At 31.9% G+C, this 27,709-nt stretch overlaps 3 protein-coding genes and 1 non-coding gene across 5 annotated transcripts; 1 reads left to right on the top strand and 3 right to left on the bottom strand.

The window, feature by feature from the left end:
* Positions 1-5,074: 5,074 nt before the first annotated feature.
* LOC107428983 (sphinganine C4-monooxygenase 1) lies at positions 5,075-7,873 on the bottom strand. Its single transcript, XM_016039592.4, has 2 exons — positions 7,348-7,873; positions 5,075-6,024 (listed from the first exon to the last, which is right to left on the bottom strand). The coding sequence occupies exons 1-2, from the start codon at positions 7,582-7,584 to the stop codon at positions 5,473-5,475; spliced, it is 789 nt and encodes a 262-aa protein (XP_015895078.3). The 5' UTR covers positions 7,585-7,873; the 3' UTR covers positions 5,075-5,472.
* Positions 7,874-8,574: 701 nt separating this feature from the next.
* Positions 8,575-8,658, top strand: TRNAL-CAA (transfer RNA leucine (anticodon CAA)). Its single transcript has one exon. It is a non-coding gene; the product is annotated as a tRNA-Leu (tRNA).
* Positions 8,659-17,411: 8,753 nt separating this feature from the next.
* LOC107428994 (origin of replication complex subunit 6) lies at positions 17,412-20,993 on the bottom strand. 2 transcript variants are annotated; one of them, XM_016039605.4, is made up of 10 exons: positions 20,527-20,985; positions 20,375-20,421; positions 20,172-20,276; positions 19,977-20,057; positions 19,599-19,710; positions 19,426-19,488; positions 19,237-19,324; positions 19,030-19,100; positions 17,830-17,926; positions 17,412-17,730 (listed from the first exon to the last, which is right to left on the bottom strand). In XM_016039605.4, exons 1-10 carry the CDS (start codon positions 20,644-20,646, stop codon positions 17,651-17,653), a joined length of 864 nt encoding a protein of 287 aa, XP_015895091.2. In that variant the 5' UTR covers positions 20,647-20,985; the 3' UTR covers positions 17,412-17,650. The 2 variants fall into 2 exon arrangements, with proteins under 2 accessions (XP_015895091.2, XP_015895092.1); XM_016039606.4 differs by lacking the exons at positions 17,412-17,730; positions 17,830-17,926 and adding an exon at positions 17,949-18,736 and having other exon boundaries at positions 20,527-20,993.
* A 405-nt stretch (positions 20,994-21,398) lies between these two features.
* On the bottom strand, positions 21,399-26,921 carry LOC107428987 (uncharacterized). Its single transcript, XM_016039596.4, has 9 exons — positions 26,761-26,921; positions 26,132-26,254; positions 24,894-25,091; positions 24,641-24,719; positions 24,369-24,514; positions 23,414-23,527; positions 22,704-22,835; positions 22,003-22,116; positions 21,399-21,913 (listed from the first exon to the last, which is right to left on the bottom strand). Exons 1-9 carry the CDS (start codon positions 26,812-26,814, stop codon positions 21,863-21,865), a joined length of 1,011 nt encoding a protein of 336 aa, XP_015895082.3. The 5' UTR covers positions 26,815-26,921; the 3' UTR covers positions 21,399-21,862.
* Between the last annotated feature and the right edge of the window lie 788 nt (positions 26,922-27,709).

Raw genomic sequence — 27,709 nt, 5'->3', positions numbered from 1 at the left:
TATGTATTAGAGTTGCATCATATATTCATCTTCTCATGTAGCTCCCTTTTAGTTAGCTCCAATTTCAATATTTATGTGCTTTGGTTTTTTTTTCTTTTTTTCTTTTTCTTTTGATCTTTTCCTTTATCTTCTTTGTTTTGGATTTATAATACTCTCTTTTAATTGTCTTCTTCTTTTTTTTTTTTTTTTTTTTTGGGCCAAATTATATAGAATTTTTAGGTGAAATGGAGAAAATGGTGGCATTTCTATATGTGTTTGGCTTCTTTGCAAATGTCTTGGAGTGTAGAAGACCATCTGTAATGCTTCCTCTTCCAAGACATATGTTATGCAAAGCTAGAAATAGAGATCTTTTTTACCATATGCAAATGGTTCTTGTGAATTCAAAATTTGACAAGGAGCATAAACAATTTGTGTGTACTCTATGTTTTTTAGAAATGCAAGGTAACCTGAACTTTTTTACTCGTTAAGTTGTTAAAGTTCGTCTATATGTGTAGTGAGGACAAGAAGAAAAAAGAGAGTTGTAGGACTTTTTCACACATTTGGATTGTCGGTGGGGCAAAAGATAGCGTTAAAACCCACCACAATTAAATAAGAGTAAAAGACAGCTCAGAACAGTCGACTCTTCAAAGCTTCTCATTGTTGGGATCCAAAACTAGACGTAATTTATTTAATAGAAACAAGTTAATTCTCCATCTGCTGAAAAAAAGCTATATATTTCTTGCATATCATTCTAAAAAAATATTCTAATTCTCTTAACAAAGTTAACAACAGTCTCGTAATGTTTTCTAAAACCATTTTTTACAAATTAATTTTGTAAAATGAAAATGATATATATATATATGTATATATATTTCTTTTTTTCTTTTTTTTGTATTTTTAGAATTATTTGATAATATATTTAAGACTATTTTTATGAAAATGAAACTGGTAAAAACTATAAGGTGAGCCCATTGATATCAAAATTTGTCCCAAAAAAAAAAAAAGTGAATATGATTAAATGGATAAAGTTGAAATAATACAATACTAGATCCGATCGTATAAAGGTTTTTTTTTTTTAAAAAAAAAAAGAAGAAAATAACTAATAAGAAAATAACAAAACTGATTCTATATATTTGATAAAGATTTGTTCATGCCTTTTTGAACAGTTGCAACTTTTAAAAAAAATAGTTTCCTCGTCTTACATCATGGCACTGCCAAAGAAGTTACAAATAATTCAATATTAACAATACTTTGAATCGTTGATTGCAAAAGCATTTTCCAAATGGAAGGTGAAGTGCCTATGGTACTTGCCCTGGCTTGAAAGGAGAAAAGTCATAAACTTGAGGGCCAAAAAGTAATAAACTCACTCTATGAAGGTTACAACTGATGCAGTTTATTAATGATGAACATTCAAATCTTCTACAAGGAATGTCGTTCGAAATTAAAATGACACACTGTAGAATGTAGATATGAAAGACCAAATAACCCAATTTGCATAAGGATAAGCAGGGCCTCTCAAATCAAATATTGTAACCACCAAATTAATTAATACGGTGGTCCAATATGGTCCTTATCATTTCATGTAATAGTGTAAATTGTCTTGGAATATTATTTATATATAATAAAATTATACACTCTGATAAGGTTCACGTTCTATCGATATAAATGCTTGTCTATATAAAACAAAAAACTTAGAACAGGACCAGCTCAAACCTGTCTAAAAATCAGTTTCAATGTACCACTTGGGTTATTTTTTGAAGCAGTTTTTTCACTCCCAAGTCCAAGTCGAAAACAATGATCATATATAATGCATATAAAAATTTAAAATAAATTCAATTTTGGTACAGTTCAGCATCCTAACGGGATGGCCTAAAGTCCTTTGCCCAAAACCACTTTTTAAAGTACATATGTAGTTCAGTTGTGGTATTTGGACAGTTTTTTGAAAATTGCTAAATTTTAAGAGCTTAAATTTGAAGCCAACAATGTCGGTTGTGGGGTAAGGACACCGAGACAATGGCCTAAATTATATATATTTTATATAAAGTAGGTATGTGTATATAATTATATGTGTTAAAATAATAAATCATATTTTTTTTTCTAAATATAAACCTACATCTTTAAAATATCAAAATTAAAAAAAGAATACTAATTAACAATTAAGGTTAAAAACATAATTTTATAATTCACTCAAAATTTTCAATTAATTGATATGTGGATTGAAAAAAAAAAAAAAATCTATGATTGGAATATGATTATTTTAAAAGCTTTTGGAAAAGGTAAATATTTAATTACTCTAAAAGATTATTATTCTATTCTTAGATTCTTTCTCAATTTTTAGGTTATTAATTTTTTAACATCAAAATATTCAATAATCTTTGTTTTTTCTCCTTGTTTTTTTTATCTTTTCCAAACACCGATAACTCTAAACAAGGCTATAACCATATCAATTTACTACAATATTCAATTCCTTTGAAGTGAAAATTTATAAGAAAAGATATTAGCATTTTGGAGAGAAAATGTTATTCAAGTCAAATTTCAAAGTTACTTTCCTTTTTTTTTTTTTAAATTTATTTTTTTTTTTTTTGCTAAGTACGAAGACAAAGCCATTCTCACGCTCTCTGCCTCTCTAACTCTCTCAAGCATAGATTCTTACTCAGAAAGGCTTGGATTGATACCACACGACAAAATCAGGTTCTTTTGTTCTATAGCTTTTTATATTGTATTTACATATATTTTATTATTTACTATTAGTATCTGTTTGTTGTTTTTTGTTTTACATATAGTAATGTCTACTCGAAAATACCAATCTGGGTATAAAAAATTTTAAAAAAAAAGTGAAAAATAAATTTTAAATAACTATTTTACTGTTTATTAATATAAATTAATTATTAGTGTTTCGAAATATCTTATAAAATTTTATAAAAAATTAAGGCCTCATTTTTTCTTTTGCCTACTGCCTCTTTTAGGGTTGAGCCGGCCCTGGAAGCCAATACGGTGTAAGTTCTCAAGTTCTTATGAAGGAGCAAAAGACATAAAGAAGCATATTCAAAAGATATCCCACATGGGCTGAGGTGGTTATGGGTGAGATGAAGTGAAAGTGTACTGAAAGGTAGATAAGACATAAATGCTATAAACAAAATGAAATATAGGTGGCAATTCAGGTCATAATGCTATAAACAAAATGAAATATAGGTGGCAATTCAGGTTATAATACGGTGATATGATTCAAAAACTACATAACATGAAAACGATGTGAAATAAATAAATTTAGGTTTATTATATGGGTTTGGATCATAAGTTTTTAAATTGATCTGTTTAATTCGAAATTGACACGCTATGATTCTTTTAAATTATAATTTTAGGCATAATATATTATTTAACAAATAAAAAATATTACAAATTTAAAAACTTTATAAAAGTAATTTTTCTTATTATTAATTTTTTAAAAACAAATTTTTAAAAGCAAATTTTTTTATTAATAGATTAATTTTTAATAAATAGATTAATTTTTAAATTAATAATTTAATATTCAGGTTAATAGATTAACAAATCAACATAATTGTTAAAGTAATTGTGTTAAACAGATCATGTAGAGTTGAACGGATCTGATTAGTATTTTAAATATCTAACATAATTAATAAATAAATCGAATTAGTATTGAATATTTTTTATACGATTATTAAACGGATCAATACGAACCCAATATGTGAACATAAATTACCACTCCAGATGAAATGTTGGTATCTACAAATAGAAGAAAATCTTACCAACTGACCTTGTACTACCCTAAATGATTTAATACCAAGTCTAGGTGTTAAAAAGCTTGCAATAGTTTAATAATTTAATACCATATCTTAAATTTGCCATGTCAATTAAAATGACTGCTTACCGTTTAAAATTGAATTTCATTTTTTTTTTTTTCAAAATAAACATTCGCATAAATAATAAATAAAAATAAACTGTGAGATCGTGTATTTTCAGCCATGGCCATCAGCCACAATTCGTGGGATAATGCCGTCACTGCTGTGAGATCCATGTAAGACCTTCAAGACAACAGAGTTATAGCAGTGGCCGCTAACTCTTTCTTTTAATATATTTATTTATTTATTTTTGTTTTATTTCGCATTTTTCTGTATAAACCTCCACACTCACAGACAGCTTGGCAGCGGCCAAAGGTAACCGTTGGTGGCCAAAGTGCCCTTATCTCCGGTGGATGTATTTGGAGAAGACATTTAAAATCTAAAAGGAAAATTGAAGATAAGTTTTGTAACCCAAAAAAAAAAAAAAAAAAAAAAAAAAAAAAAAAAAAAGGCCAACAGAAACTGCCGGCACTAGCCAAGGGTTTGTCACGGACTACCGTAGTAGACCAGCGGCTATTCTCTGGTGATAATGGTTGCAGGTTGTTATAAGATATTTTGAAAAAAACCCTAGATCTAGATTGAAAAGGAAGAAGAAGATGAAAGGTCAAGGATATTTTAGTAAATTAAAATTAAATAGAAATATTTATTGCAATTTATGAAAGGACAAAATGACATGGCAAACTTTAAAAACTTGTCACTAAATTATTTGGGGCAGCAGCTGGTAACACGTTTTATAGAAGGTTTTCTCCTACAAATAGAAGTGAATATGTAAATCTGCCGAATTTGTAGGTGAATGGAACTCAATATTTGTCGGTGATCAAAGAAGCACGGGATGAATCTCTTCAAAGTAATCAAAATGGTCAATGATTATGGACCACCTTATACAAGATAACAATAACGCTCTCTCTTGATGAATTAATACGAGTACTTTTCAAATGTTGAAACTGAAAAACAAAACAAGAATACATTTTATCATGAAATAAACGAATGTTTAATTCTATAAGTTGAAACTGGTAACTGATGCCTACAGATAGATGTTCGATAATATTTGTTGGCATTTGGAGCTCCCAATACAGCTGGAAAATCTAGCTGTCCATGTTAAGGTACTTCATAAATCAAAATAATGATTGATTTATTTTATACCTTTGAGTTTGATGATTAGCAAAAGTCTTCCCAAATGAAACCAATGGACACAGCCAGAGATCAAATTTTTTAAGGGAATTAACACAAAGACAGAACACAAAACTAGTCATCAAAGTTGACTATTAATATGTGCCAACAGCGACCTAACCATTCAAGGATGAACTAGCTAATTGACCTACTTCACATAATGTAGAGACATTCTGGAACTGGAAATAAATTACGGTAAGCTAACAAGTGGACCCCAACGACTGCTGATCCATCAAAAACTAGAACAGATAAAGAGTAAAAGTTACCTAAGCTAGTGGCTAAATTCTATCATAGTGCACACTGAATCCCATTTTTTTAAGTTTAAAAAACTAATATAAACAGAGAATTCAAAAGTATAAGGCACAACATTATATGTATATACAAAATAAATTAGCAGTGTGGTTCTCTGACGAAGAAATAATACTGATACAAACAAAATATGTCAATGTTAATCACGTAATAATCATTCTTCCTTAACTTCCTTCGCAGGCCGTGCTTCAAACCCTCCATCTGCTCTCTTCTCTAATGTGTAAGGCATATGAGTTCCGAGTATTCTATCCCACATGACAAAGAATGGTTGCGAGAAGTTGTACTTGGTTCCATATAGCTGATGGTGAACATCATGATAAGCAGTATTATTTCCAAAAAACACGTGGAAGAGGTTGCCAGGAAGCCATAACCCACAATGGTCATCTACTGTCTTGATGGTTGCAAAGGAGAAGAAGAAGATGGATACCCGAGGAGACATGCCAGAGAGGAGAAAAGATAAGGCCCCACCAATTGTGTCAAGGAGAAGACCCTCCAAGGGATGATTGTACAGAGCTCCAAATGCATAGGGTACGACAAGCCGATGGTGTTGAGAATGGATATGCTTGTACAGAAACTTATTATGATGCATGTATCTATGCATAAAGTATTGCCAAGTATCCAAAACCAACATTGCAGTAACAAACTGTCTTGCCAAAACAATCAAAGAATGTTTTGGACCTGCACTGTCTCCATCATTTCCCGTCACCTATACAACAGCAAGAATCCATCAAAACCTTGTAACCCGTTTCTAACCATAAAATTCTAGACACTGAAATCACCATACAGCTATATGCATGTAATAGATGATACATCAGGTATACAGTTTTAGGTTCAACATGTATTTCACAAGGAAAAAGTGCTAAGAGAACACTAAGCACTAAAACAAAGACAGAGAAGGGGTACAGGTAGGGGCTGGAAAAGAGACAAAACTAAATGAATGATGTTGTGTGCAAAAAAAGTTTTGAACTGCTACATAAGGAAACTATCTATGTAATTCAATTAGACAGTAAAGCACCATTCATAAATCATATAGGATCCAGCAAAGATGGAATAAAACCTAAGGCTTTAATATTAGCCAAGCATAGAAACTAAAGATTCCATCACATTTTATCAAGATTAAAAAATATAGGCCTCTTCCACAAGTTAACAGCCTCATAAATAAAAATTAAAAAAAATAAAATAAAATAAAATTCCAACATCAATACTCAATTTTCTTTCTACAATTGCTCTGCAACTCATCCAAAATGGTTACAAGCTTCAGCTTAGAAGTTCATATATAATTCGACTCAACTACTAGAGTAGACACTTTTGTAAACAAGAATTCAAATCTAGAAGGTTAGTAAGTTAATTATATTTTGGGTAAATCACTGTGAATATATTTATAATACAGTCACATGGAGAAGCAAAGCTGTACTTAGGCTAAACCCAACTTGTGCTATACATTCCCTCCTAACCTAAGCAGCTCAAGTTTAAGTTGCTAAATTTCTTTTATTCTGACAAAAATAAATATGATCAGGTTGAAACAAACACAATAAAAACTCAAATCAAGTTGCATGAATTTTCCATAGAATGGAATACGCAAACGATTCATATGACCACAGGTACAACCAAACTTTGCCACTTATCAATTTCCGATCTTAAAATACAGATGATCTCATTATCAGGTTTTGACAGTAAACATCAATTAAATTTTAGGCAAATTTGTTGAACACCATAGGTAAAGGCTCAAGCAGCCTGACCAAAGAAAATCCCAATACAAAAAGTACAAATTAATTTAAGAGAATTTCATACCCAACAATATAAAAAATAAAAAATAAAAAATTAAAGAAATTATTATTTTTTTTTAAAAAAAAAAAAAAAAGCAAATCAGATGTTCTCCAAACCCCAACGGTCAGAACTCATGATTATCAGCTTATGGCAAACAGATTATGACTACACATGAAATTAAATAAATGGATTAATAGTTTTCGATTGAGTTGACCAAATTCCATACTAACAAAGAATAAAAAAATAATAAATATATCCATACCGTAAACAAGAGGATAGCAACAACAGCTTGAATAGTTTGTTGTAGAATAACCCCTTTGATCACAGTTCTTTTAGACACCAAATTCTTCTCGTCCTCGTCTTTCTTTGAATGTAACCTATAATCCTCAAACGAACCCAGAAGAGCATAGATACCAGAGTACAACCAGTATACTAAAATTGGCACAAAAGTTCCTAACAGTTCATCAGAAACAGCAAAACCCATCTCTGATGCAGACATCAATCCAAGATTTAGCCAAAAAAATAAACCAGAAATTGCATAGACTTCACGGTCCAAACAAAAATATATAAAAACCCAAATCCCTATTGATTAAGAAAAAAAATAAATAAATAACGAATAACAATAAATAAAAAAGACAACTTCGAATGATGAAAGACCCCAAACCCTAGTTTGCACTATTATTGAAAATATTAATCGGAAAAAAAAGTTAGGGAACAGGTAAGCTTTGAATTTTAAAAAGATGAAGATTCTAAAACAGTTGTTCTTGAGTCCAAGCGATGGGCAAAAATATATGAGACCTAGAAATATCAAACTGTTTACCTTTTACGAGTTCGCTAAGTTTTGTTGGAATGCGGATGGTTTTATTTTCTTACCATGTAACGTCGCTACGTGGTATTCATTATGTGGAACATATGTGGGTCCCTGGTTCTATTTGTGACTTGATTCGCATAAGAATACATCTAGAAGGTTGTGAAGCATATAACGGGTCGTAGTGGATTAAAGCTTTTTTGATTTGTTACTTTCTTTGTGTTGGTCGTTGGGTTTGGGCGGCTTTGTTTCCTGTGGGACGGTCGTTTGACAAACGACACCGGGTTTGACAAACGACACCGGGTTTGACTGGTTTTAACCGACTTGGGGACAAGATTTTATAGTGCCGATTGAAGCGTGTCAATGTGTGTGATGTTGTTTTTTCCTCCAAACACTGCGTTAAATTACATGTTGATAAATACGTGGAAACAACTATTCGATTTTAATTATTCACCCAAAAAAAAAAAATTTAATTTTAAAATACGACTTTATTAATTTCCATTAGCCTTCACCTTGAATTTTGGGGTAAGTTTTTTTTAACACAAAAGACAAAACAAAATCTCAGTAATATTATTACCCAATTTTTGTTTTTCAAATAAATGGCTTTAACATTATTTTTTGTTTGGGCTGAGGAATGTTTGTATTGGTTTTATAATAATCTAGGAAGATCCTTAACAAATCGTCAGGATGGCCGAGTGGTCTAAGGCGCCAGACTCAAGTTCTGGTCTTCGGAAGAGGGCGTGGGTTCAAATCCCACTTCTGACATTTTTTTTTTGCGCCTTTTTACAATATGTTTATTTAGCTTTTCTATTACTATGGCATTTGATGCCTGCTTTCTTTAATTGGGCAAGGGGCTATAATTTGATAATAATCAAATATATGAACCACACTCAACTATATATATATATATATATAAATAAATAATAAACAGACTCTTTAGTTTATATATGTAATAAATTTATTTTTATTTTTATTATTATTGTAGAAATTTATATATATAATGGACAATAGTAATGTGACAGAATATGAAGTAGAGATTCATTAGGTTCATCCATAATTTACCAATTCTACTTTTATGTTACCATTATAATTTTAGCAATGTTGCCTATTAGATAAAAGGTTCAAAATTATGCATTAATCTATCCATCCATACGAACCATTTCAAATCACACTCCTGACATTTTATTTTATTTTTTTAACAATATTTTCTTTTGTTTTTTTTTTTTATTACTTTGCTATTTGATGCCTGCTTTGTTTATTTGCGCAAGGGACTATAATTTTTACTTTTATTGAATATATATATTTTATATATAATGACAGAATATAAAACGGAGAGAAAAAAAAAAAAAAGGCATAAATTTTCAGTCAATTTTATTTAATTATTTTAGTTCATCCATAATTTGCCAATTCTACTTATTTGTTGCCAGTTATAAATTTAGCAAATGCAGCCCATCAGATCAAAAGTTCAAAACTATGTATAAATCTATCTACCCCTATGAATTCTGACATTAATTGCTTTTTTAAAGACAATATTTGCTTTTGCCTTACTCTTTTGATCTTTGATTACTATTTTTATTGGGCAAGGGATTATGTTCTGATAATGCTCAAATAAATAAACCTGTCTATTGATAAATCTTCAAAAATTGCAGATTCTATAATATAACTAGGTATGGCCACGTGCGATGCACGCGGCTTGGATTAAAATTTGAATGTTTAATAGCTTTTAAGTGATATGGAAATGTTTGAATTAAAAAGTTGTTAAATTAGTTTTTTAATTAACATTTTTCAATTTGTTTAGAAGGATTTAATCTTAAATTATTAACAAACATAAAGAAATTAATCATTTTTTCCCAAGTTTTTCATAAATTTAATATCCAAATCGCATTATATAATTTTGAAGTAAGAACACTTCCAACTGATACGAACCTAAGACGACCTGCTCCTAAACCTGTATTATATTAGCTTGGATCTTAATTAAGTTCAAGTTCTAATGGAATTGACCTCAACCCCTAACCAACCTGTAGTTAGAAATCTTGGTATAATATAGACGCCACAATAGGGGATGGAAAACCTATTGATAAGTCAAGCTAAAACAACTAATTCTCTAATGGTGTTTTAGGTGTTCTCAAAGAATAAAGAGATAATTAATCTCACAAGAATTTTCTCAATCAAATCAAAGTTAGTTCTTATTGATAACTAAGCCTTTAAATAGGCTTTGAAAGAAACAAAATAAACCCTAAAAACCCTAAGTAAAACCAGCCACACACATAAAGAATCCTAGTTGGCCGCAACTATACTTCCTTTCCTAATCTAAGTTTGATTAATTAATTTCTTTATATTAAATTAGGAATTAATTAATTTATAATAAAATAAAAACCTTCCTAAAGTTATTTGTCCAGAAAATAAATAAATAAAAACCCAAAAAGAAAGAAAGTCAATCGCAAATTAGGTAACGAGTTGACTTTGACATTTAGGCGGAATTATTTCTTCAACCGAGCTAACTTATGTCTGCCTGATGTCCGAGCTAACTTATGGCCTATCCGAACTAACTGATGTCTGTCTGAGCTAACTTGTGTTTGGCCGAGCTAATTGATGTCTGTCCGAACTAAGTTGTGTCAGGCTAAGCTAACTGATGTCTGGCCGAGCTAAGTTGTGTCTGGCCGAACTAACTAATGTCTATCTAAGCTAAGTTGTGTCTGGCCGAGCTAAGTTACATCCGATGTCCAAGGCAAGACTCGTCCGAGATCAGATATCCGAGGCAAGGCTCCGATATCCAAAGTCCGAGATCAGATGTCCGAGACATGGGTGTCCGATATAAAATATCCGAGGATAGTGTTGATGTCTGCCTGATGTCCGAGCTAACTTATGGCCTATCCAAGCTAACTGATGTCTATCGGAGCTAACTTGTGTTTGGCCGAGCTAACTGATGTCTGTCCGAACTAAGTTGTGTCTGGCCGAGCTAACTGATGTCTGTCCGAGCTAAGTTGTGTCTAGCCGAGCTAAGTTACATCCGATGTCCGAGGCAAGACTCGTCCGAGATCAGATGTCTGAGGCAAGGTTCCGATATCCGAAGTCTGAGATCAGATGTCCGAGACATGAGTGTCCGATATAAAATATCCGAGGATAGTGTTGATGTCTGGCTGATGTACGAGCTAACTTATGGCCTATCCGAGCTAACTAATGTCTGTCTGAGCTAAATTGTGTTTGGCCGAGCTAACTGATGTCTGTCCGAACTAAGTTGTGTCTGTCCGAGCTAAGTTGCGTCTGGCCGAACTAACTGATGTCTGTCCGAGCTAAGTTGTGTCTGGCCGAGCTAAGTTACATTTGATGTCCGAGGCAAGACTCGTCTGAGATCAGATGTCCGAGGCAAGGCTCCGATATCCGAAGTCCGAGATCAGATGTCCGAGACATGGGTGTCCGATATAAAATATCCAAGGATAGTGTTGATGTCTGCTGATGTCCGAGCTAACTTATGGCCTATCCGAGCTAACTGATGTCTGTCTGAGCTAGCTTGTGTTTGGCCGAGCTAACTGATGTCTATCCGAACTAAGTTTTGTTTGGCCGAGCTAATTGATGTCTGTCCGAGCTAAGTTGTGTCTGGTCGAACTAACTGATGTCTGTCCGAGCTAAGTTGTGTCTGGCCGAGCTAAGTTACATCCGATGTCCGAGGCAAGACTCATCCAAGATCAGATGTCCAAGGCAAGGCTCCGATATCCGAAGTCTGCGATCAGATGTCTGAGATATGGGTGTCCGCTATAAAATATCCGATGTATGGGTATCCGATGTATCAGCCTCCACCACTTGAATACTTAAAACAGGTCTTTTATCTTAAGGTATGGACACGCCCTTTTGAGAATAAATTACTTTCTGGATAAAGGCAGCAAGGTTGTTATGATAGATACAAAATTATCGAATATGGTGAAAGGAGAGACAAAAGCTAGGTTCTCATTAACAAAGTTCCAACGAGAAACCAGATAAGCCAACCTATTGTTTTGTCTCGGTGTCCAACGAAAAGAGATGGATTCAAAAAGGGGGCATAGATCCAAGATTCTCTTAATAAACCCTGCTACCGACCAATGGCATGGAGCACCTTTCGGATCCTTCAGATTGAGAATAACTATTTTGGCATCACTTTCGCAACATAGATTGTCCATGCCATACAACATGTTACAACCTCCCGAAGAAAATTTAATTCAACCATAATTATCCACAGAACAAATAACGATGCACTACAATCCAAAATAGGGAAAGAAAGGCAGCAGGTGTAACAAAGGAAAAACAAATTAAGCATGCTTTGACCATACTGGTGAACGATACTAAATGATATGATAGAATCAACTCAAATATAGAAATTTAAGACATAAAACCTGAAATTAGCTTCCCTTGATATAGGTTCGAAGAAGCATGGAGAATGTAGACAATATAACGAAAGCATAGAAAACATACCTTTCTTTCAAAGCAGGTATTAGGAGGGGGTATATTTAACCTTGCTTTCCAATCTTGAGAACTAAGGAGCAAAAGAAAAGGGAGAGAAACTATCAGATTGCATGAAAATTAAGCATCATAATTAAGATATTTGTGGCAAAATTAAGCAAAAAAAGACACCCTAAACCCTAGGAAAACGCTTGAAAACATTCTTTAATATAATTCAAAAATGCTACTACATAACTATAAACAAACATATCCCTTATGCATAATTGCATCCAAACCAACACACATTGGAAAACATAAGACTATTGTACAGAGCCATTTCCTAACCAGGGATATCCTACATATATAGATACTTGCCACCAATATTTTCAGCTTGTTTCTTCATTTATGGTGGGGTAGAGAGGAGAAGTGTTCTCAATTTTCAAATTGCTAAAACCATTATACCGAAACATATTTATAATGTACCGATATACTTTGCTGGTTTAACTCACCATTTGCTTCAATAATGAAGAAACCATTTGAATTTGGCAATTCTGAAAAATCTCAAGTCAAAAATCAGCAGTCAGCTATCCTTCTTTTATTATTATTATATTTTTATTTTTCAAATTTAAAAATTTTAATATAGTAAAAAAAATGATAATTAGCTTTGTTCCTAAATTATCAAAACAACAGTGAAAATGAAACTCAATATACTTCTTATATTGTCCTTGTCACATTAAGTAACAGGTGTCAGACAATTAAAATATTTCAAAAGTCAGAAACTACCTCTCACTTAAAACGAATGTTATCATAAATTACCAGATAATTATGCATGACAACAGATGTTGTAGTGTTCAACATGTAGAGAAGCGTGATACATACACAATAGAGCATGTTGGTGGCCAAGTGTGTGCATGTGTATCTGTGTGTACGTACAATGCCCTTGCATCTAGCATCTTAGCCTTAGTGTAGTGTCTAGAAAATCACAAAAACGCTTCAATATCCCACATGTAGTGCCTAGAAAATCACAAAAAGGCTTAAATATCCTACCTGCTACTGATTTCATGAAAAAAAATTTCCAGGTAACTAAAAGTTAATAATGAGTCTTGAATGGAAACATCAAACCTACTTTGGAGATATCCTTTTTAACACAAAGCTTCCAGCCTTGCCACAGTTTAAAATTCCATATTGACATTAACTACACGATTTCCATTTATAAAATGTCAATTTATCACATTGATTGCGAACATTGTAAAGAACATTAAAAGAAAAATGCATGAGAAAGATAGTAACTCATTAAGATAAATCCAAAGTAATTAGAATTAAAATTCAGACCAAAATAATTCCACTATCTGAGCAGTTAACAGTCAAACTAAGTTGCAAGGAACCTAAATTTATATTACTGACAGAGCAATATGTAAAAGGCTTATGCATAATTTAGAACAAAAAAGCAGTAAAAGTGTAATGCTTCATCGTATTGCCGATCAATTCCTAGTTGCTAATCATCCAAGAGATGTGAGGTCACAATTGATTGAGCAGAGGTGGTCGTACTGAAAGTTTAACTCCCTTTATTTTTCCCCCAAATAATTCTAAAGTGATGATAACCAATAAATAATACATTTCAATATTTTATGCCCAAAACCATCACAATAGTCAATGCTTTTGTCACAATGTCTGTCCACCCCATATATATGAATTGCATTGCTTTTTAAAATAAAAAATCAATTTTTGACAGTTAACAGTTAGGAGTGGTAGACACTCGCTTTAATGATTGATCAAAGTCAATATATTACCAAACTTAAGATTACTAAAAAAACAAAACAATCATATATGTTCAAAAGCATGATTTCAAATATATAAATATATAATTTTTAACACTTCATTATGTGCATTTCCTTCTTTGGTTTGTTGCTTATTAATTAGTTTTTTTTTCCCTTTCGATTTTTTTGCATATCTTTCTCTTCTTTTTCTTAATTGTTCTTCCTTCTTATTAACTATTACTAAATTATCATTATCTTTTATATGCATACCATTTGTCTTGCTCTTTTTAGAATAGGTATTTTCTATTCCTAAATTATCTTCTTTTCTTCTTCGTTCATCAACACCTATCATTGCTTCAGATGTATTTCCAATGTTATTACTGTGACATTCAACAAATGAAGTTTTCAAAAATAAACGGTCTCATCTAACATTTATGTTTAGTAATTCATTACGTAATAGCCTTTTCTCTCTTCGTTTTTTATTTTTTTCTTCTCTTTTAGCATTTGACATACTATCATATTTTTGTTGATCTTGTTTTTGTTTTTCCATACTCTCACCTATCAATGATAAATTAGAACTGAAAATATATACAAGCTTACCAAACTCTCTAATAAACAAAAATGAGGCCAAATTTAAGCTATAGCAACAACGAACACCTAAAAAACAAAATGTTTACAAAGACATCAGCAAAGAAAAAAAAACTTCTATTTTTTATTTAAAGAAAACCACACTTGCTAATTTTTTATTTAAAAAAAAAAACCCCTAAAAAGTGAGGCCAAATGTATAAATACCTGAACTTGCCAAACTTCTTAACAAACAAAAGTGAGGCCAAATGTAAGATGTTGCATAGTCAACACCTAAAAAAAAAAAAAAAAGTTACAAAGAAACATTAGCAAAGTATATACTTATAATAAAAAAAAAAACTGCACTTGCTAATTTTTTTTTTTTTAAATAAACTTCTAATATCCAACACATATTAAAGATAAAACAAGACAGCAAATCAAATTTCTAAGGGACAAAAGAGCCAAAATCTACACTCTTTTTTAGGTTAAAAAATCAAATCCTTAGTCTATATATAAATATAAATACCTGAACTTGCCAAACTTCTTAACAAACAAAAGTGAGGCCAAATGTAAGATGCAGCAGAGTTAACGCCAAAAAAAAAAAAATTAAAAAGAAACATTAGCAAAGTATATACTTATAAAAAAAATAAATAAATAAATAAAAACTACACTTGCTAATTTTTTTTTTTTAAATAAACTTCTAATATCCAACACATATTAAAGATAAAACAAGACAGCAAATCAAATTTCTAAAGAACAAAAGAGCCAAAATCTACACTCTTTTTTAGGTTAAAAAATCAAATCCTTAGTCTATATATAAATATAAATACCTGAACTTGCCACACTTGTTAATAAACAAAAGTGAGGCCAAATGTAAGATGTTGCAGAGTTAACACCTAAAAAAAAAAAATTACAAAAAAACATTAGCAAAGTATATACTTATAATAAAAAAAAAAAACTACACTTGCTAATTTTTTTTTTTTTAAGATAAACTTCTAATATCCAACACATATTAAAGATAAAACAAGACAGCAAATCAAATTTCTAAGGAACAAAAGAGCCAAAATCTACACTCTTTTTTAGGTTAAAAAAATCAAATAATAACATATATATTTATATATATATATATATATATATATATATATATATATACCTGAACTTCCCAACCTTGTTAACAAACAAAAGTGAGGCCAAATGTAAGATGTAGGAGAGTTAACACCTTAAAGAAAAAAAAAAATTATAGAGAAACATTAGCAAAGAATATAATTATAAAAAATAAAAAAACTACACTTGCTAATTTTTTTTTAAATAATAAACTTCTAATATCCAACAAAAATTAAAGATAAAACAAAAATATAACATAAAGCTAAAAAGGCTTGACCTTCTTTGAATAATATAACCCAACCAAGAAGATTAAAAGGAAATTGAAACTACTTTGAATAATATAAATTAGAACAAACATGGGCTTCGTGGGAGAGTTTGGAAACTATAGAGAAGGGGAATGACTAAAACTGATATTTCAAAAAACATAGCCTCCATAACAAATCACACATTACATTACTCTCTTTCTCTCTTACTTTCTCCCACTCTTTCTTTTCTTTTCGATTTCTTTTTTTTTTTTTTTTTTTGTTTCTCTCTTTCTCTCTCTCTCCCTCTCTCCATGAACCAGTCTAGTCAGGATCCTTTTACTCAACAGCTAAGAAATACTACACTGGTTCCATACCATAAATGCAACTACAATTATAGAACCACTGGCTCAGGTTCCAAAACGCAGACCCACCTATTGATTCCGCTGGTGGTGCCATAAATCCTATCATTTTCACCTGTTTTTACACCTTTCTTCTTCTTTTTTACTTGTTCTATTATTCCGGATTATAAAAGATTGAATATCCGCAGAATGGGCAGAATACATGTGTTGGTATGTTAAATATTGAAAATAAGCGCAACAAACAAATACATATATTAATTTTTATGTGAATGAATCAAATTCCATATATGCAAGCACATATTAGAATTTATTTTTTTTTTTTGGGTAACGGACATTTTCTTTGGAAAAAAAAAAAAGAAAAAAGAAAAAAGTAGGCTAAAGAAACAGGATAATTTATTTCCACACAACACATGGAAAACCTTGATCACCCTATTTGGGGTTTCATTGTCTCTACATTTATAAATAAGATAAATCATAACCCAAAATTCTTTAACAATTTCACCAAGCTTATCAAATATGATCAATAGATTCCAAGTTAATTACTACATTGAAACAATACTAAATTCCAGAACTAACAAAAAGGTTTCCACGGCTTCCAATAACAAACAAATAAAATACAAATTCTAATCTTATTTTTTCTAAAATTGAAACAGATAAATAAACTTGGTCCAAATTAAAAGGCAGAAAAAAACCCAATCTATACATGAACATACAGGAAGAGAATATAGATTTTGGTGGGAAATGGAAAGCCCATTAGAGAGAGAGAGACCACGGAGGATTGTTGAGGAGGAAGGAAGAATAAATAAGGAAAGAAAGAAAAAATAAAATATAATATACACTCACCAGATGACCCAAGAGACCTTGAAGCACATCCGAATGCACAGGAGAGGAAAGATTCAACTTCCCATACAAAAGTTGGTAGATACTTTAAAAGACATTAACAACCCTTAAATTTCTTTAAATTTCCAAAAGACATACAAATTGAAGAATACAAAATAAAATAAAACGCAAAAAAACTGATCATTTTTGAACCATTATAAATAATAAAATATGACAAAATCCTTTGGCTCTTCTCATTTATATTATAGACTAAAGGATATGGACAGTTGGACACAATAGTTTGCAATCCTTTACAATTTCAGAAGCATGGAATGTAGCGATTAAGAGATTTTCATGAAGTCACATACATGCGGTGATTAATAAATAAATCAACCCAACACTTTTGGGGCAACTAGTCAAAGTATATAATGTTATACTCCTTTTCTTCTAACTTCTGTCAACTTCTGTCCACAACAAAAGAAGGCCTGCATGTCTCTTATGTAGCCTTCAACTCCTGGGTCTCTGGCACTTCCTTCAAAAAGTTGAGGCAAGTCTGCCTGGTCCGCTTGCAAGGAGCTGGAAATGACGAATAAATGTAGATTAGATTTAACCACTTAAATTTTCAATGTTCAATTTCTTAGCATGAAAAGAAGAATAAATGAATGCCTTCAAAACCTTTTTCTTTGATTTGGTTGTTAGATTCAATGACAGAGTTTTTCCACTCCTCGTATGTGTGCTTCTCCATTTTTTTATGCCGCTTGTAACTTGAAAGCTGCAAGTGCATCACAGTTATATCTTGATAGAGAAAGAAGCATTAATTAACAGTCAAGTACAAGTAGAATATAATATAAACCATGCAAACAGAAAGCAAGTACAACATGTGATAGGAAAACATTGGGAAGGAAGAAAATGAGAGCTGTGGCACTGGGGAAGAATTTGAACAAGTTAATACAAATTCTTGGTCTACTCAGGCATATATTAAATGCAAAATTATCATGTAAATATAGATGATTGAACATTATGATTGGCAGGCAAATACTATTTTGGTTATGAAATCAGAGTTTTATTTGGAGACATAAATTTATTTTCAGATCCTATTTGTTCAATTTGAATTTTTTTAATTTTAACTTTTGTTTAACATGTGAAAAGAATCATTTTTCAATCACAATTATACAACTTCATAGTACTTGGTGACCCTATCTACAGAATAGAAAATCACTCCAAGATCAATTGACAATGGAATTGAAATTGCAGAGTTAGCCAATAAAAGAAAGCACTTGACTGGATTCGTTTTCAAATGGTTCAGACACTTGCCATGCTTCGGATAACAAATAACCAGTAGGGAATGAAATCAATACAAAATTTTTAGAACAAACAGCTAACATTCCCCGCAGAAGACTGTTCCTCCTAAATTCACTATAAAAGCCACTACAACGGGAATTTATTTTTATTCTTAGGTGTATTATCAATGCAGCAGGTTAGGCAAAGAGACCAAAGATATGGAGAGTTTATGTTCCTCGCCATATGGCCTCTTCCATAGACTTCAATGACCTCTGAATATTGATTGGGTAGACAATACAACCTACGGACAATGCAATTGACAAATAAGATCAGTAAACAGAAGTTCCAGAACATGTTCCTATCAGGATCCAAAATCAGCATTACAACGTGTACTACTAGACACCATGCAAAAATGAAGAAGCAATAGAGTTTTGTCAAATGCGGTACCAAGATTCATACCAAATACGACATCAGAGACAACAATACATTATTTGAGCTAGAATAGATTCAACTGGCATGTCTTCAACATCAATACAATTTATAAGCAAACAATCAATGCCTTCAAATAACACAACACTAAGAGAATAAGATTACCTCCTCTCCTTCATCAGAAAAATAGCCACCATCCTCAATTTTCCTTTTTTCTGGTAAGACATCTAGCAGCTCTGCATGAAGAGTAGAGTGTAATGATGAAATTGCTCAAATAGTAGTTTAACAAAATCCAGTCAAAACAATACAGCTCTTGTATAAACCACACTATCAAAGGTAGAGTTACAACACAGAAACAGCAGTGACACCTACCTCGGTTCACCTTCACATCCTTAGGATCTTTTTTCTCCTTTGTTGTCCCATAAATATCAAAGCACAAGTCCTTCATGGAGGTAGAAACCTGAAAGAACAATTTACAAATAATTTAACACACTAAAAGTAAGAAGAAAACCTAGTCAGATAGAGCAATGAATTGTACAATTGTAGGAAAGACATTCTTACTGAAGAGAACTCAGATTCAGAGGCACCACAAAGTTCAATCAACTTAAGCTTGTCTACCTTCAGCTGAAAAACAAGCATTATATTACATTTGTAATTAGGAATAATTTAAGAGATTCATTTCTCCTTCCTAGAATTTAATGAGAGATAGAGAGAGCTAGAGATTGATGGGATACCTTGTGCTTTTTCGCACACAAATAGAATGCTACAGCAGTAAACACAGGCCGGGTGAAATCTGCGCTTGCACGCCGAGAAGGTGGCAAAGATGCTAGAAAGCGATCCTTATAGCTGAAAGTAAAAATGTGTACGAGCAGCCACATTTAGAACTGGATTGACTATCAACACTTAACTTACCAAACTTACAATTAATCTAGTTCTATTTTTTGTGTTTAAACTGTCTGTTCATTCATTATCAGATGAAATTCGATAACAGCACATGTCAAAATAACAAAATTTGTGTTTAGAAACATTTTATCGAACATCTCTTATAGATATTTCCTAGTTTTGTTTTGAACTAAAAGGATTGCATTGTTCAAAAAGGAAATGAATCTTACAAAGACAAACCCTTCTTCACAAACGGAATGATTCTTACACACCCAAATTGAATTGCCAATTCTCTAATATCCAGCTTGTTCCTGCACCACCAAATTCATTGTTATCATATACAGAATCCCACCAAACATTTATAAAATAAAAAATAAATAAAAAAGAAAGGTTGACAACAAACTATCAGAAATAAAGTAACCCACTTGACTCCAATCCCATTCTGCAATGAATTGTAAGATCTCGTATAAGCCTTTTCGGACATTCCACTCAACCTTATTGCATTTGGCCGATCGAACACAATCCCCAATCTACAAATTATTTCAAGCCAATAATCAAAATCATAAAAACCAATGATAAAAAAAATGGTAACACACAGATCAATTATTCAAAAGGGTTAGTTAGTTACCTAGTGGCGGCGATTTCTAAGCACATTACAGCTTTGCAAACCTCACCCTACAAATTACAAACAATTTCACCATCACCATTTCTGATATCAAAAAATACCCTTTTCTTAGATTTATTGATTTATTTATGTTTTTGGTTGGAAATCAAACTTACGACACCAATAACGGAAGAGTCGAACTGGACATCACAAAGGCGACGGAGCTCGGCGGCTTTTCGAATCAGGTTCTTGGAGTCTGAGAACCCAAGCTTCCTGGCTATGGCGGAGATGTCCATTTATGCTGATAACGGGTCTGGAGGGTTTACTGTCTCAGAGGGTTTAGGTTAGTGGGTCGAAAAGGAGGATCCGCATTTGGGCAAATGCATATATGCATGAGGAGAGGAAGAAGATAAACAGCATTGAATGGGCGGGAACCATGGAGAATTGGTCTTTTTCTCATTTTTTTTTTTTTCTTTTTTTCCCTTTCGAAATTGTCGCGCGCTAACCAGCTCTAGCATTTCCCGGGTCTGTTTTGGCGCCCAAACGAAAGGGAAAATAATTCCCGTTGGCGGCCAAATTGTTGATGTAAGTGCTAATTGCGATTTTATGATTTTTCTTTTTCTTTTTATTTTTTTCCATTTTTCCGCTTTATAACTAAAAAGAATTCCTACCAAAAATAATAAGATGTCGTTTTTATTATTATTATTATTATTATTTTCCAAAAAGTATTGAACTATAGAATTGGAAAATCAAAAATCAAAAATCAAAAGAAAAGGTATTCGTTAATTTTCAAAAAGGATATACATCTAGATATATAAATATTATCCGAATTTCATTGTAATTTGATTTTCTCTTTGTTTCGAAATTCCTAACAAAGAGTAAACCCCATCATCAAGTGATATTTATAAAGTCAAACATGTAGCAAAATAAAAATATATGAGATGCCCACAATTTGAACAAACAAATACACTGACAAAGTCTACTTTAGAGTCTCCTTACCGGAGAGTGATAAAAAAAAAAAATTTCATATAAAAGTCCGAGGCGTGGATGGTGGATATATATCCAATAATTTATTGATTACCTTTCTTTCAATTTCTTGTTGGATCCAATCACAGCTTAAATTGTGAAGGAATTCAATCTATATGCAAATTTCTTGCCTGGTTAAAGTTTCCAAGTCAAACTAAGCACAAAATTTACATAAATCACAAAGTTCACCAAAAAAATAAAAAACTAAAAAAAAGGTCTTTTTCCCTTCTCGCTTTCTTAGTTCAAGTATAGTCATTTGTGTTTAAATATGGTTTGAAAATCTTCAATCCCTAAACAACAAGATGGCAAAAAACGTAGAAAGTGTATTCTAACAGGGCTACAGGTAAAAGCCATAACAGACGCATTCAAAAAAATTACCAAAAGCAGTCAAGCTTTTGGCGACCTTCGTAATCAGTGTTGAGCACTTATGGAATAACAATTGGGTTTTAATTAAATGAATATGAAGAAAGATTGCTACTCTTTCTGTTACTTTGATGTCTCTGTGGGCAGTTCCTCCGTCCCACTGCTATTTACCAACTGATAAACAGTAAACGGAATGGCATTAGTAATCAAACATTTAAAAGGCACAAATAAAAGAATTTGATTGAAGGAGAAGATTTTTTTACCAAGGAACCAAGCTGCTCATATGCTTCCATCACTCTTGGATTGTCCTCATCTTCATACCCAACTTGTACTATCCTTGGTCCATTGACTGACCAAAAGGCTCTTCGACCGGCCTCCTGCAAAAGGGTAGAAGCAAGATGTGACATTGTCAACATGAAGCAGCCATAACATATAAGACAGACTAATATATGAAGCACAAAACAATTAATCTCCCTTTAAAACTCCGTTATTTTTTATGATATTGGCCTTTTAAGTTGTTTTTCACTTGTCAACAGAGTGTAGTAGTAGCCTGCTAGTAAAAGGCAAGATGGCTAGGAAAAAGGAACTAACAAGTCATAAGGTCAGTCCTAATATTTCTTATCCTAATGGCAAATCAAAGCAAGGATAGCTATTAAAGGCAACTGAAACTAAAAGCAGAAGATAAAGGAATTATGACAGCCAGTAAGGAAGGCTAAAGCCATAAGACTCAAAAATCATAGATATGCTTGCATAGGTTTGCCACAAATACTCTAGTTCTAATTTACTTATGAATTATTTATCAAAAAATGCATTTTAAAAAGGTGATCAACTTGATAGCATTGCATCCAACATCATTTACTCCTTTTCCTGTGTTAAAAAAATATAAAAGGTAGCATAAGATTCCGCCACTTCATTAAATTATAAAATATTTAATGGCATGCAAGAGTTTTGTTCCTTATTATACCTGTAATGAGATCATATATATTGCCTCCAATGCTTGAATACGAATTTCGGGATCATCAACTGGCTCACGCTCAATTGAGAGTGCACACCCAAGTTCAAGTGGCATTTTCGATGTGTCTTGTTCATTATAAACCTGAGTAAGTTAACCATTCAATGAGAAGGAGAAAAAAGGTAGAGTTGAAAAAGTGTAATCGAATTATGCAAAAAGAGAAAAAAGGGAGCTGTAATCTCTAAGCATACAAATAATTAAAAGAATGAAAATAAAATACTACACACAATATTAAAAGAAAACATTTAAACAATTTCATAAAAATATATTACAGCATAGCTATCATAAATTTAGAATGGAATACTACTTTCATAATACAATAAATGTAATTTTTAATTAAAAATATATTAGAAACATGAATCTCTCATTATTCTTTCCAATATTACGAATATTAAATTAACAATTAAAAACATGAATTTCTTCCAGTGAAGATGCAACTTTTGTGTACGGTCATTTTCATTCTAAAGCAAACAATAAAGACTCTTCTATACTGATTCAATGAAAATGTAAATGGAAGTATGCAAATGGAGGCCTTAATTTCAGCACTAAAATTTTGAATAATAAGATAAAAAAAAAAAGGAACATATATACTTCCAATTAAGGATAAAACATGCTAAACCAATTATATAATGCAGCAGTCTTCAGCAAGTTAGAAACGTAACCTTGTTGCCAGCAACTGGCAAAAGTAGAGCAGGCCAAAGGAATTCTGATATCAAAAGCAAATTTTGCAGCTGACTCTCAGCTTCAAAACAACAGTTGCGAATAGTTCCAGAAACCTGAAAGAAACGAGCATCATACTAACTGAGTAGACTACTGGACCATCTAAGCTTGGTTCGGTTGAAGTTGTATGGTTTGGCTGCTGAACCTCGAAAGCTGCCGAGCTCTTATTATATGTGATTGGTTGGTAAAACTTAAACTACAGCACAAAGCCTAACTAAACACACTATTTACCAATTCAACATTCAATACGTGCTCACACAAGACAACATCATATTATACACTAACAAATATTTCTTAAAGGTTTTTTTGATAATAATATTTCTTAAAAAGTTAGATAAAACATTTGTTCTTATAACATTAAGAAATATTTCAGCTTATTATTCTAGGCTTTTAACAAGCCAAACCAAGTCATGATTGTCTAACTTTCAAGTCTATTACATATACCTATTAAAAACAAAACCATCACAGGCCAAAAGCAAATAATTTGTAAAACAGCACACTTACTAATGACCAAGTATGTTAATGTCTAATTGTCATGCATCAATTCAGAAAGGATCCAAATCAAGACCTTATTGCTTTGTTTCTGATAATACCACAACTTGGCAGGAGTTAAATGATATAATAAAAATTAATAGCCAGTATTAACGTTATTCACCGTAAATATACATTAGCTTTGATGCAAAACAGAAAATATCTTGGATAGGATCCAAAAGTCTCAGACTTAATGGACCTATAGTTAGTAAAACACTCAAGTTATACTGAATGACACAATTCGGTTTTCATGTGCTCAATACATCCTTAGCATTACTTTGCAAAATACAAGCAATTCATTTTTTGGTTACTATTTTTTGAAGAATCCTCAAGAAGAGTCTACAGTGAGGTAATTATTGAACATACCCCTTTCCTTCTCAGTGAACTGGTTGAGTCAAACTGTCTGAGAATCTGCTTTAAAAGCCCTCGCTTAGGATCCAGCAAAAGTTTTCTTCCTGCTTGCTGCTTTGATATATTTACAAGTATGGAACCAACATGTTCAAATGGATCCTCTGATAACGGGAAAATTAAAATGTTAGACCAATACTGACTAAAAATGCTAATGTGCACCATCGCAAACTATAAATGACAAGAAACATGTGTACTGAAGCATATTCAAGTTTCGAGGTAAAACATACCTCCAGTTTCACTAGGAGATCTGCAAAATGATCTAACTAGTTTCATAATATAGAGGCCCTGCATCTTCTCATCTGCACTCTAAAAAGTATGCAGAATTGTCACAGTAAGTCAATGTTGTTTCCAAGCCATGAGGCATAGGAGAACTTTTAAAAATAAACAGTAAATAAGAAAAAAGAAAAATTAAATTAGCAAACTCTAGCCTATGTTTCTCTTTTTTTCCCATGGACAACACTATGATATGGAGAGACACACCTGAAGCAAGGAAGTAATACCGGCATCCAACTGTGTGAGATTCACTAGGAGCATAACCAACAATCTATTAAAGCTAGACTCCGGCTTATATAAAACATCCATGGCTGTTTTAATCATTCCCATTTCGATCATCTTTGCTGCCAAATCTGAATTCTGTGAAAGATTGACAAGCGCTTCTGCTGCCGGTTCTGAAACCTCCTAACAATGTTAATCCACAAACATCAGCAGACATTAGATAAAAGCAACAGAAATAGTTAGGGCCACACAGAAACCATTATATGAGATACCTTTTTTAAATTTTTTTTTTTTCCCCTTTCTTTTTGCAAAGCAATCAGAACGAAGGTTCCATGCTAACACAATGCTGATGCCTGATGGTAGGCATAATGCCATATAAAAAAATACATTTTCAATGTTAGAAGGGGAAAGTGTGCCAATTTACTTCTTCCGTAATTACCATGGATTATAGTTGAATTCATTTTTATTGAATTTATTTGTAACTGCATTTATTTGTTTCAAATAACAATTTTAATCAATCGAGATCAAAAGGATTGCATATTAAGAGAAAAAATAAATAAATAAATAAATAAATAATCAGAACAATAAAAATTCAATTTTTTAAATATTTTGTTCCCTATATCAAATGTATACTATACAAATTCCCAAACGTTATATAACCACAGCCAACAATCCTAAACTACTTTGTGACCAAAAAAATCCTTAAACTGATTGGGCAAAAAAAAAAAAAAAAAAAAGCTAATGATCGTGTGTGTTCCTGGACTCCTAACAAGCAACATCGAACACCCCCAGTTTCTCCTTCGACCTCGACTTCAAACTAGATGTCAAATGCAATTTGGGAACTTGACAAGCAAATCATAACCTGTTATTTAACCCAATAAGTTTGTTTTGCCTCCATTAGCAAGGTGAGACGATCACAGCACAAGCTAAGATGCCAGGAATTGGTTCAGTCAGAGTGATCTTGAACCACCTTGTCCTCTATAACCAAGGAAAATGCTATGTAAAGAATAACCAGTAACTCCTAATTTAGGTTCATTGCAACGGAAATGTTTTGCATAATAGAAATTTGAAGCAAATTGACTTAACTTCCTTAGGATCTAATTAGCTGAATTCTATTATTATACCAATTAGAAACACTTAATTTCAGGAAAATATATTTCAAAGTTAAATTCAATAAACGCAGAACAAGCATACAAGACTAGTCAACTGAGTTGCAAGAGTACCTTGTTGCCACTTAGGAGCCGAGCAAGCGATGGCAGCAAAATATTGGCATAATTGGCAAGGGACTGCAAGCCATCATCAGACCCCGTCAATCCCCGAACAATATCAACAGCCGCCTTCGCTATCTACACAACAACAACAACCAAAAAAATAAAAACACTACATATCAAATGCATAAGAAAGCTAATCATATTCAGCTCCACCCCAATAGATTAAAACCAAAACAATTAATTATTATTTATAAATAATTTGTCATGCTAAACCCACATATGATCAAATAACTATAACTCCAAGCTCCATATTCAGCATATTAATCCCCAAAATGAGCAAATAACATGAAACTGACTTGATGAATAATTCAATTTTCACCATTATAAATTTGAGGTGGAAAAAAAAAAAAAAAAAAAAGAGACCTTTATTTATTCTAATATTAAATTCTTGGAAAAACTGACAAAATTTCAAGGAAAACCAGGAAGAAACTTGAAATCTTTTGTAAACAGCCATTTTAGCTGAAACAGTAACAAATTTTCCAAGTTTTCTTATTATTATTTTTTCCTTTCTATGAGTTCGGAATCCTACAATTACTTATACAAAGAAGCCAAACGTGACTACGATATGCTGGGAAACTTACCTGTGGAGAAGGATGAGAAAGAAAGCCCACTAGTTCTTCCTGTTCGGTCGCCATTGTTCTCTTTCGCAGTCGAGTTCGCAAACGGGATGGGTCTACTCCAGACCACCAATGAATAGCTCCTCCAAGCGGTACGACGCCGTTGTGCACATGCCCCTTTCTACTACAACCTTGCTACAATATAAATAAATTAATTAATTAAAATAAATAAATAAATAAATAAAATAAACCTTTTGTACTACAGCCTTTTTAGTATTTTAGTTTGACTTTAGTGTCACTTTAGTTTAATCATACATTTTTTTCTTTTAACAAGTCTGGCCAAATTAGCCACACACAAACACAAGATATAATTATCCAAACAATATTAAATAGGTTGTGTACATTAATTTAATCAAATTTATCCATCAAAAATGTATGATTAGATTAAAGTAATGCACGTAATGATTAAAAAGGATACCGATAACATATTATCACTGTTACATAAGTACCACCTCTTAAAATAATAATAGTGATAAAAATTTTACTCTAGACGAACAAAATGAGAAAAGTGCCATATGTTTTCGGATAAGATGATATAAAATTTTTTATTTTTATATATTAGTTGGTAGAGTTGACTAAAAAGATTGCAAAACTTTTTAGGAGTTTAGACAACTTATTGGAAAAGCATAGTAAAACCATTCCATAAAATAAGTAATACAATCTATATATAAAATGAGTACCATGGCCCCAACATACTAATTTTAATGTTACTTATTTTATGAATAAGGTTACACAATTTATTAACTATGTTACTCATTTTATGAAGCATCTTATTAGTCTTACCTATAAACATTTCCTCTTAAAAGTCATAATTTGGAAAACACAACTTTGATTTATAACCACAATTTAACCACTGATATTAGAAATAATTAATAACATTTTAAGTCTTTTCCACATTTTATGGCGTATTTTG

The sequence above is a fragment of the Ziziphus jujuba genome, chromosome 12 (genome assembly GCF_031755915.1).
Source record: "Ziziphus jujuba cultivar Dongzao chromosome 12, ASM3175591v1".
NCBI lineage: Eukaryota > Viridiplantae > Streptophyta > Magnoliopsida > Rosales > Rhamnaceae > Ziziphus > Ziziphus jujuba.
This window is presented reverse-complemented; position numbering and strand designations above follow the sequence as displayed.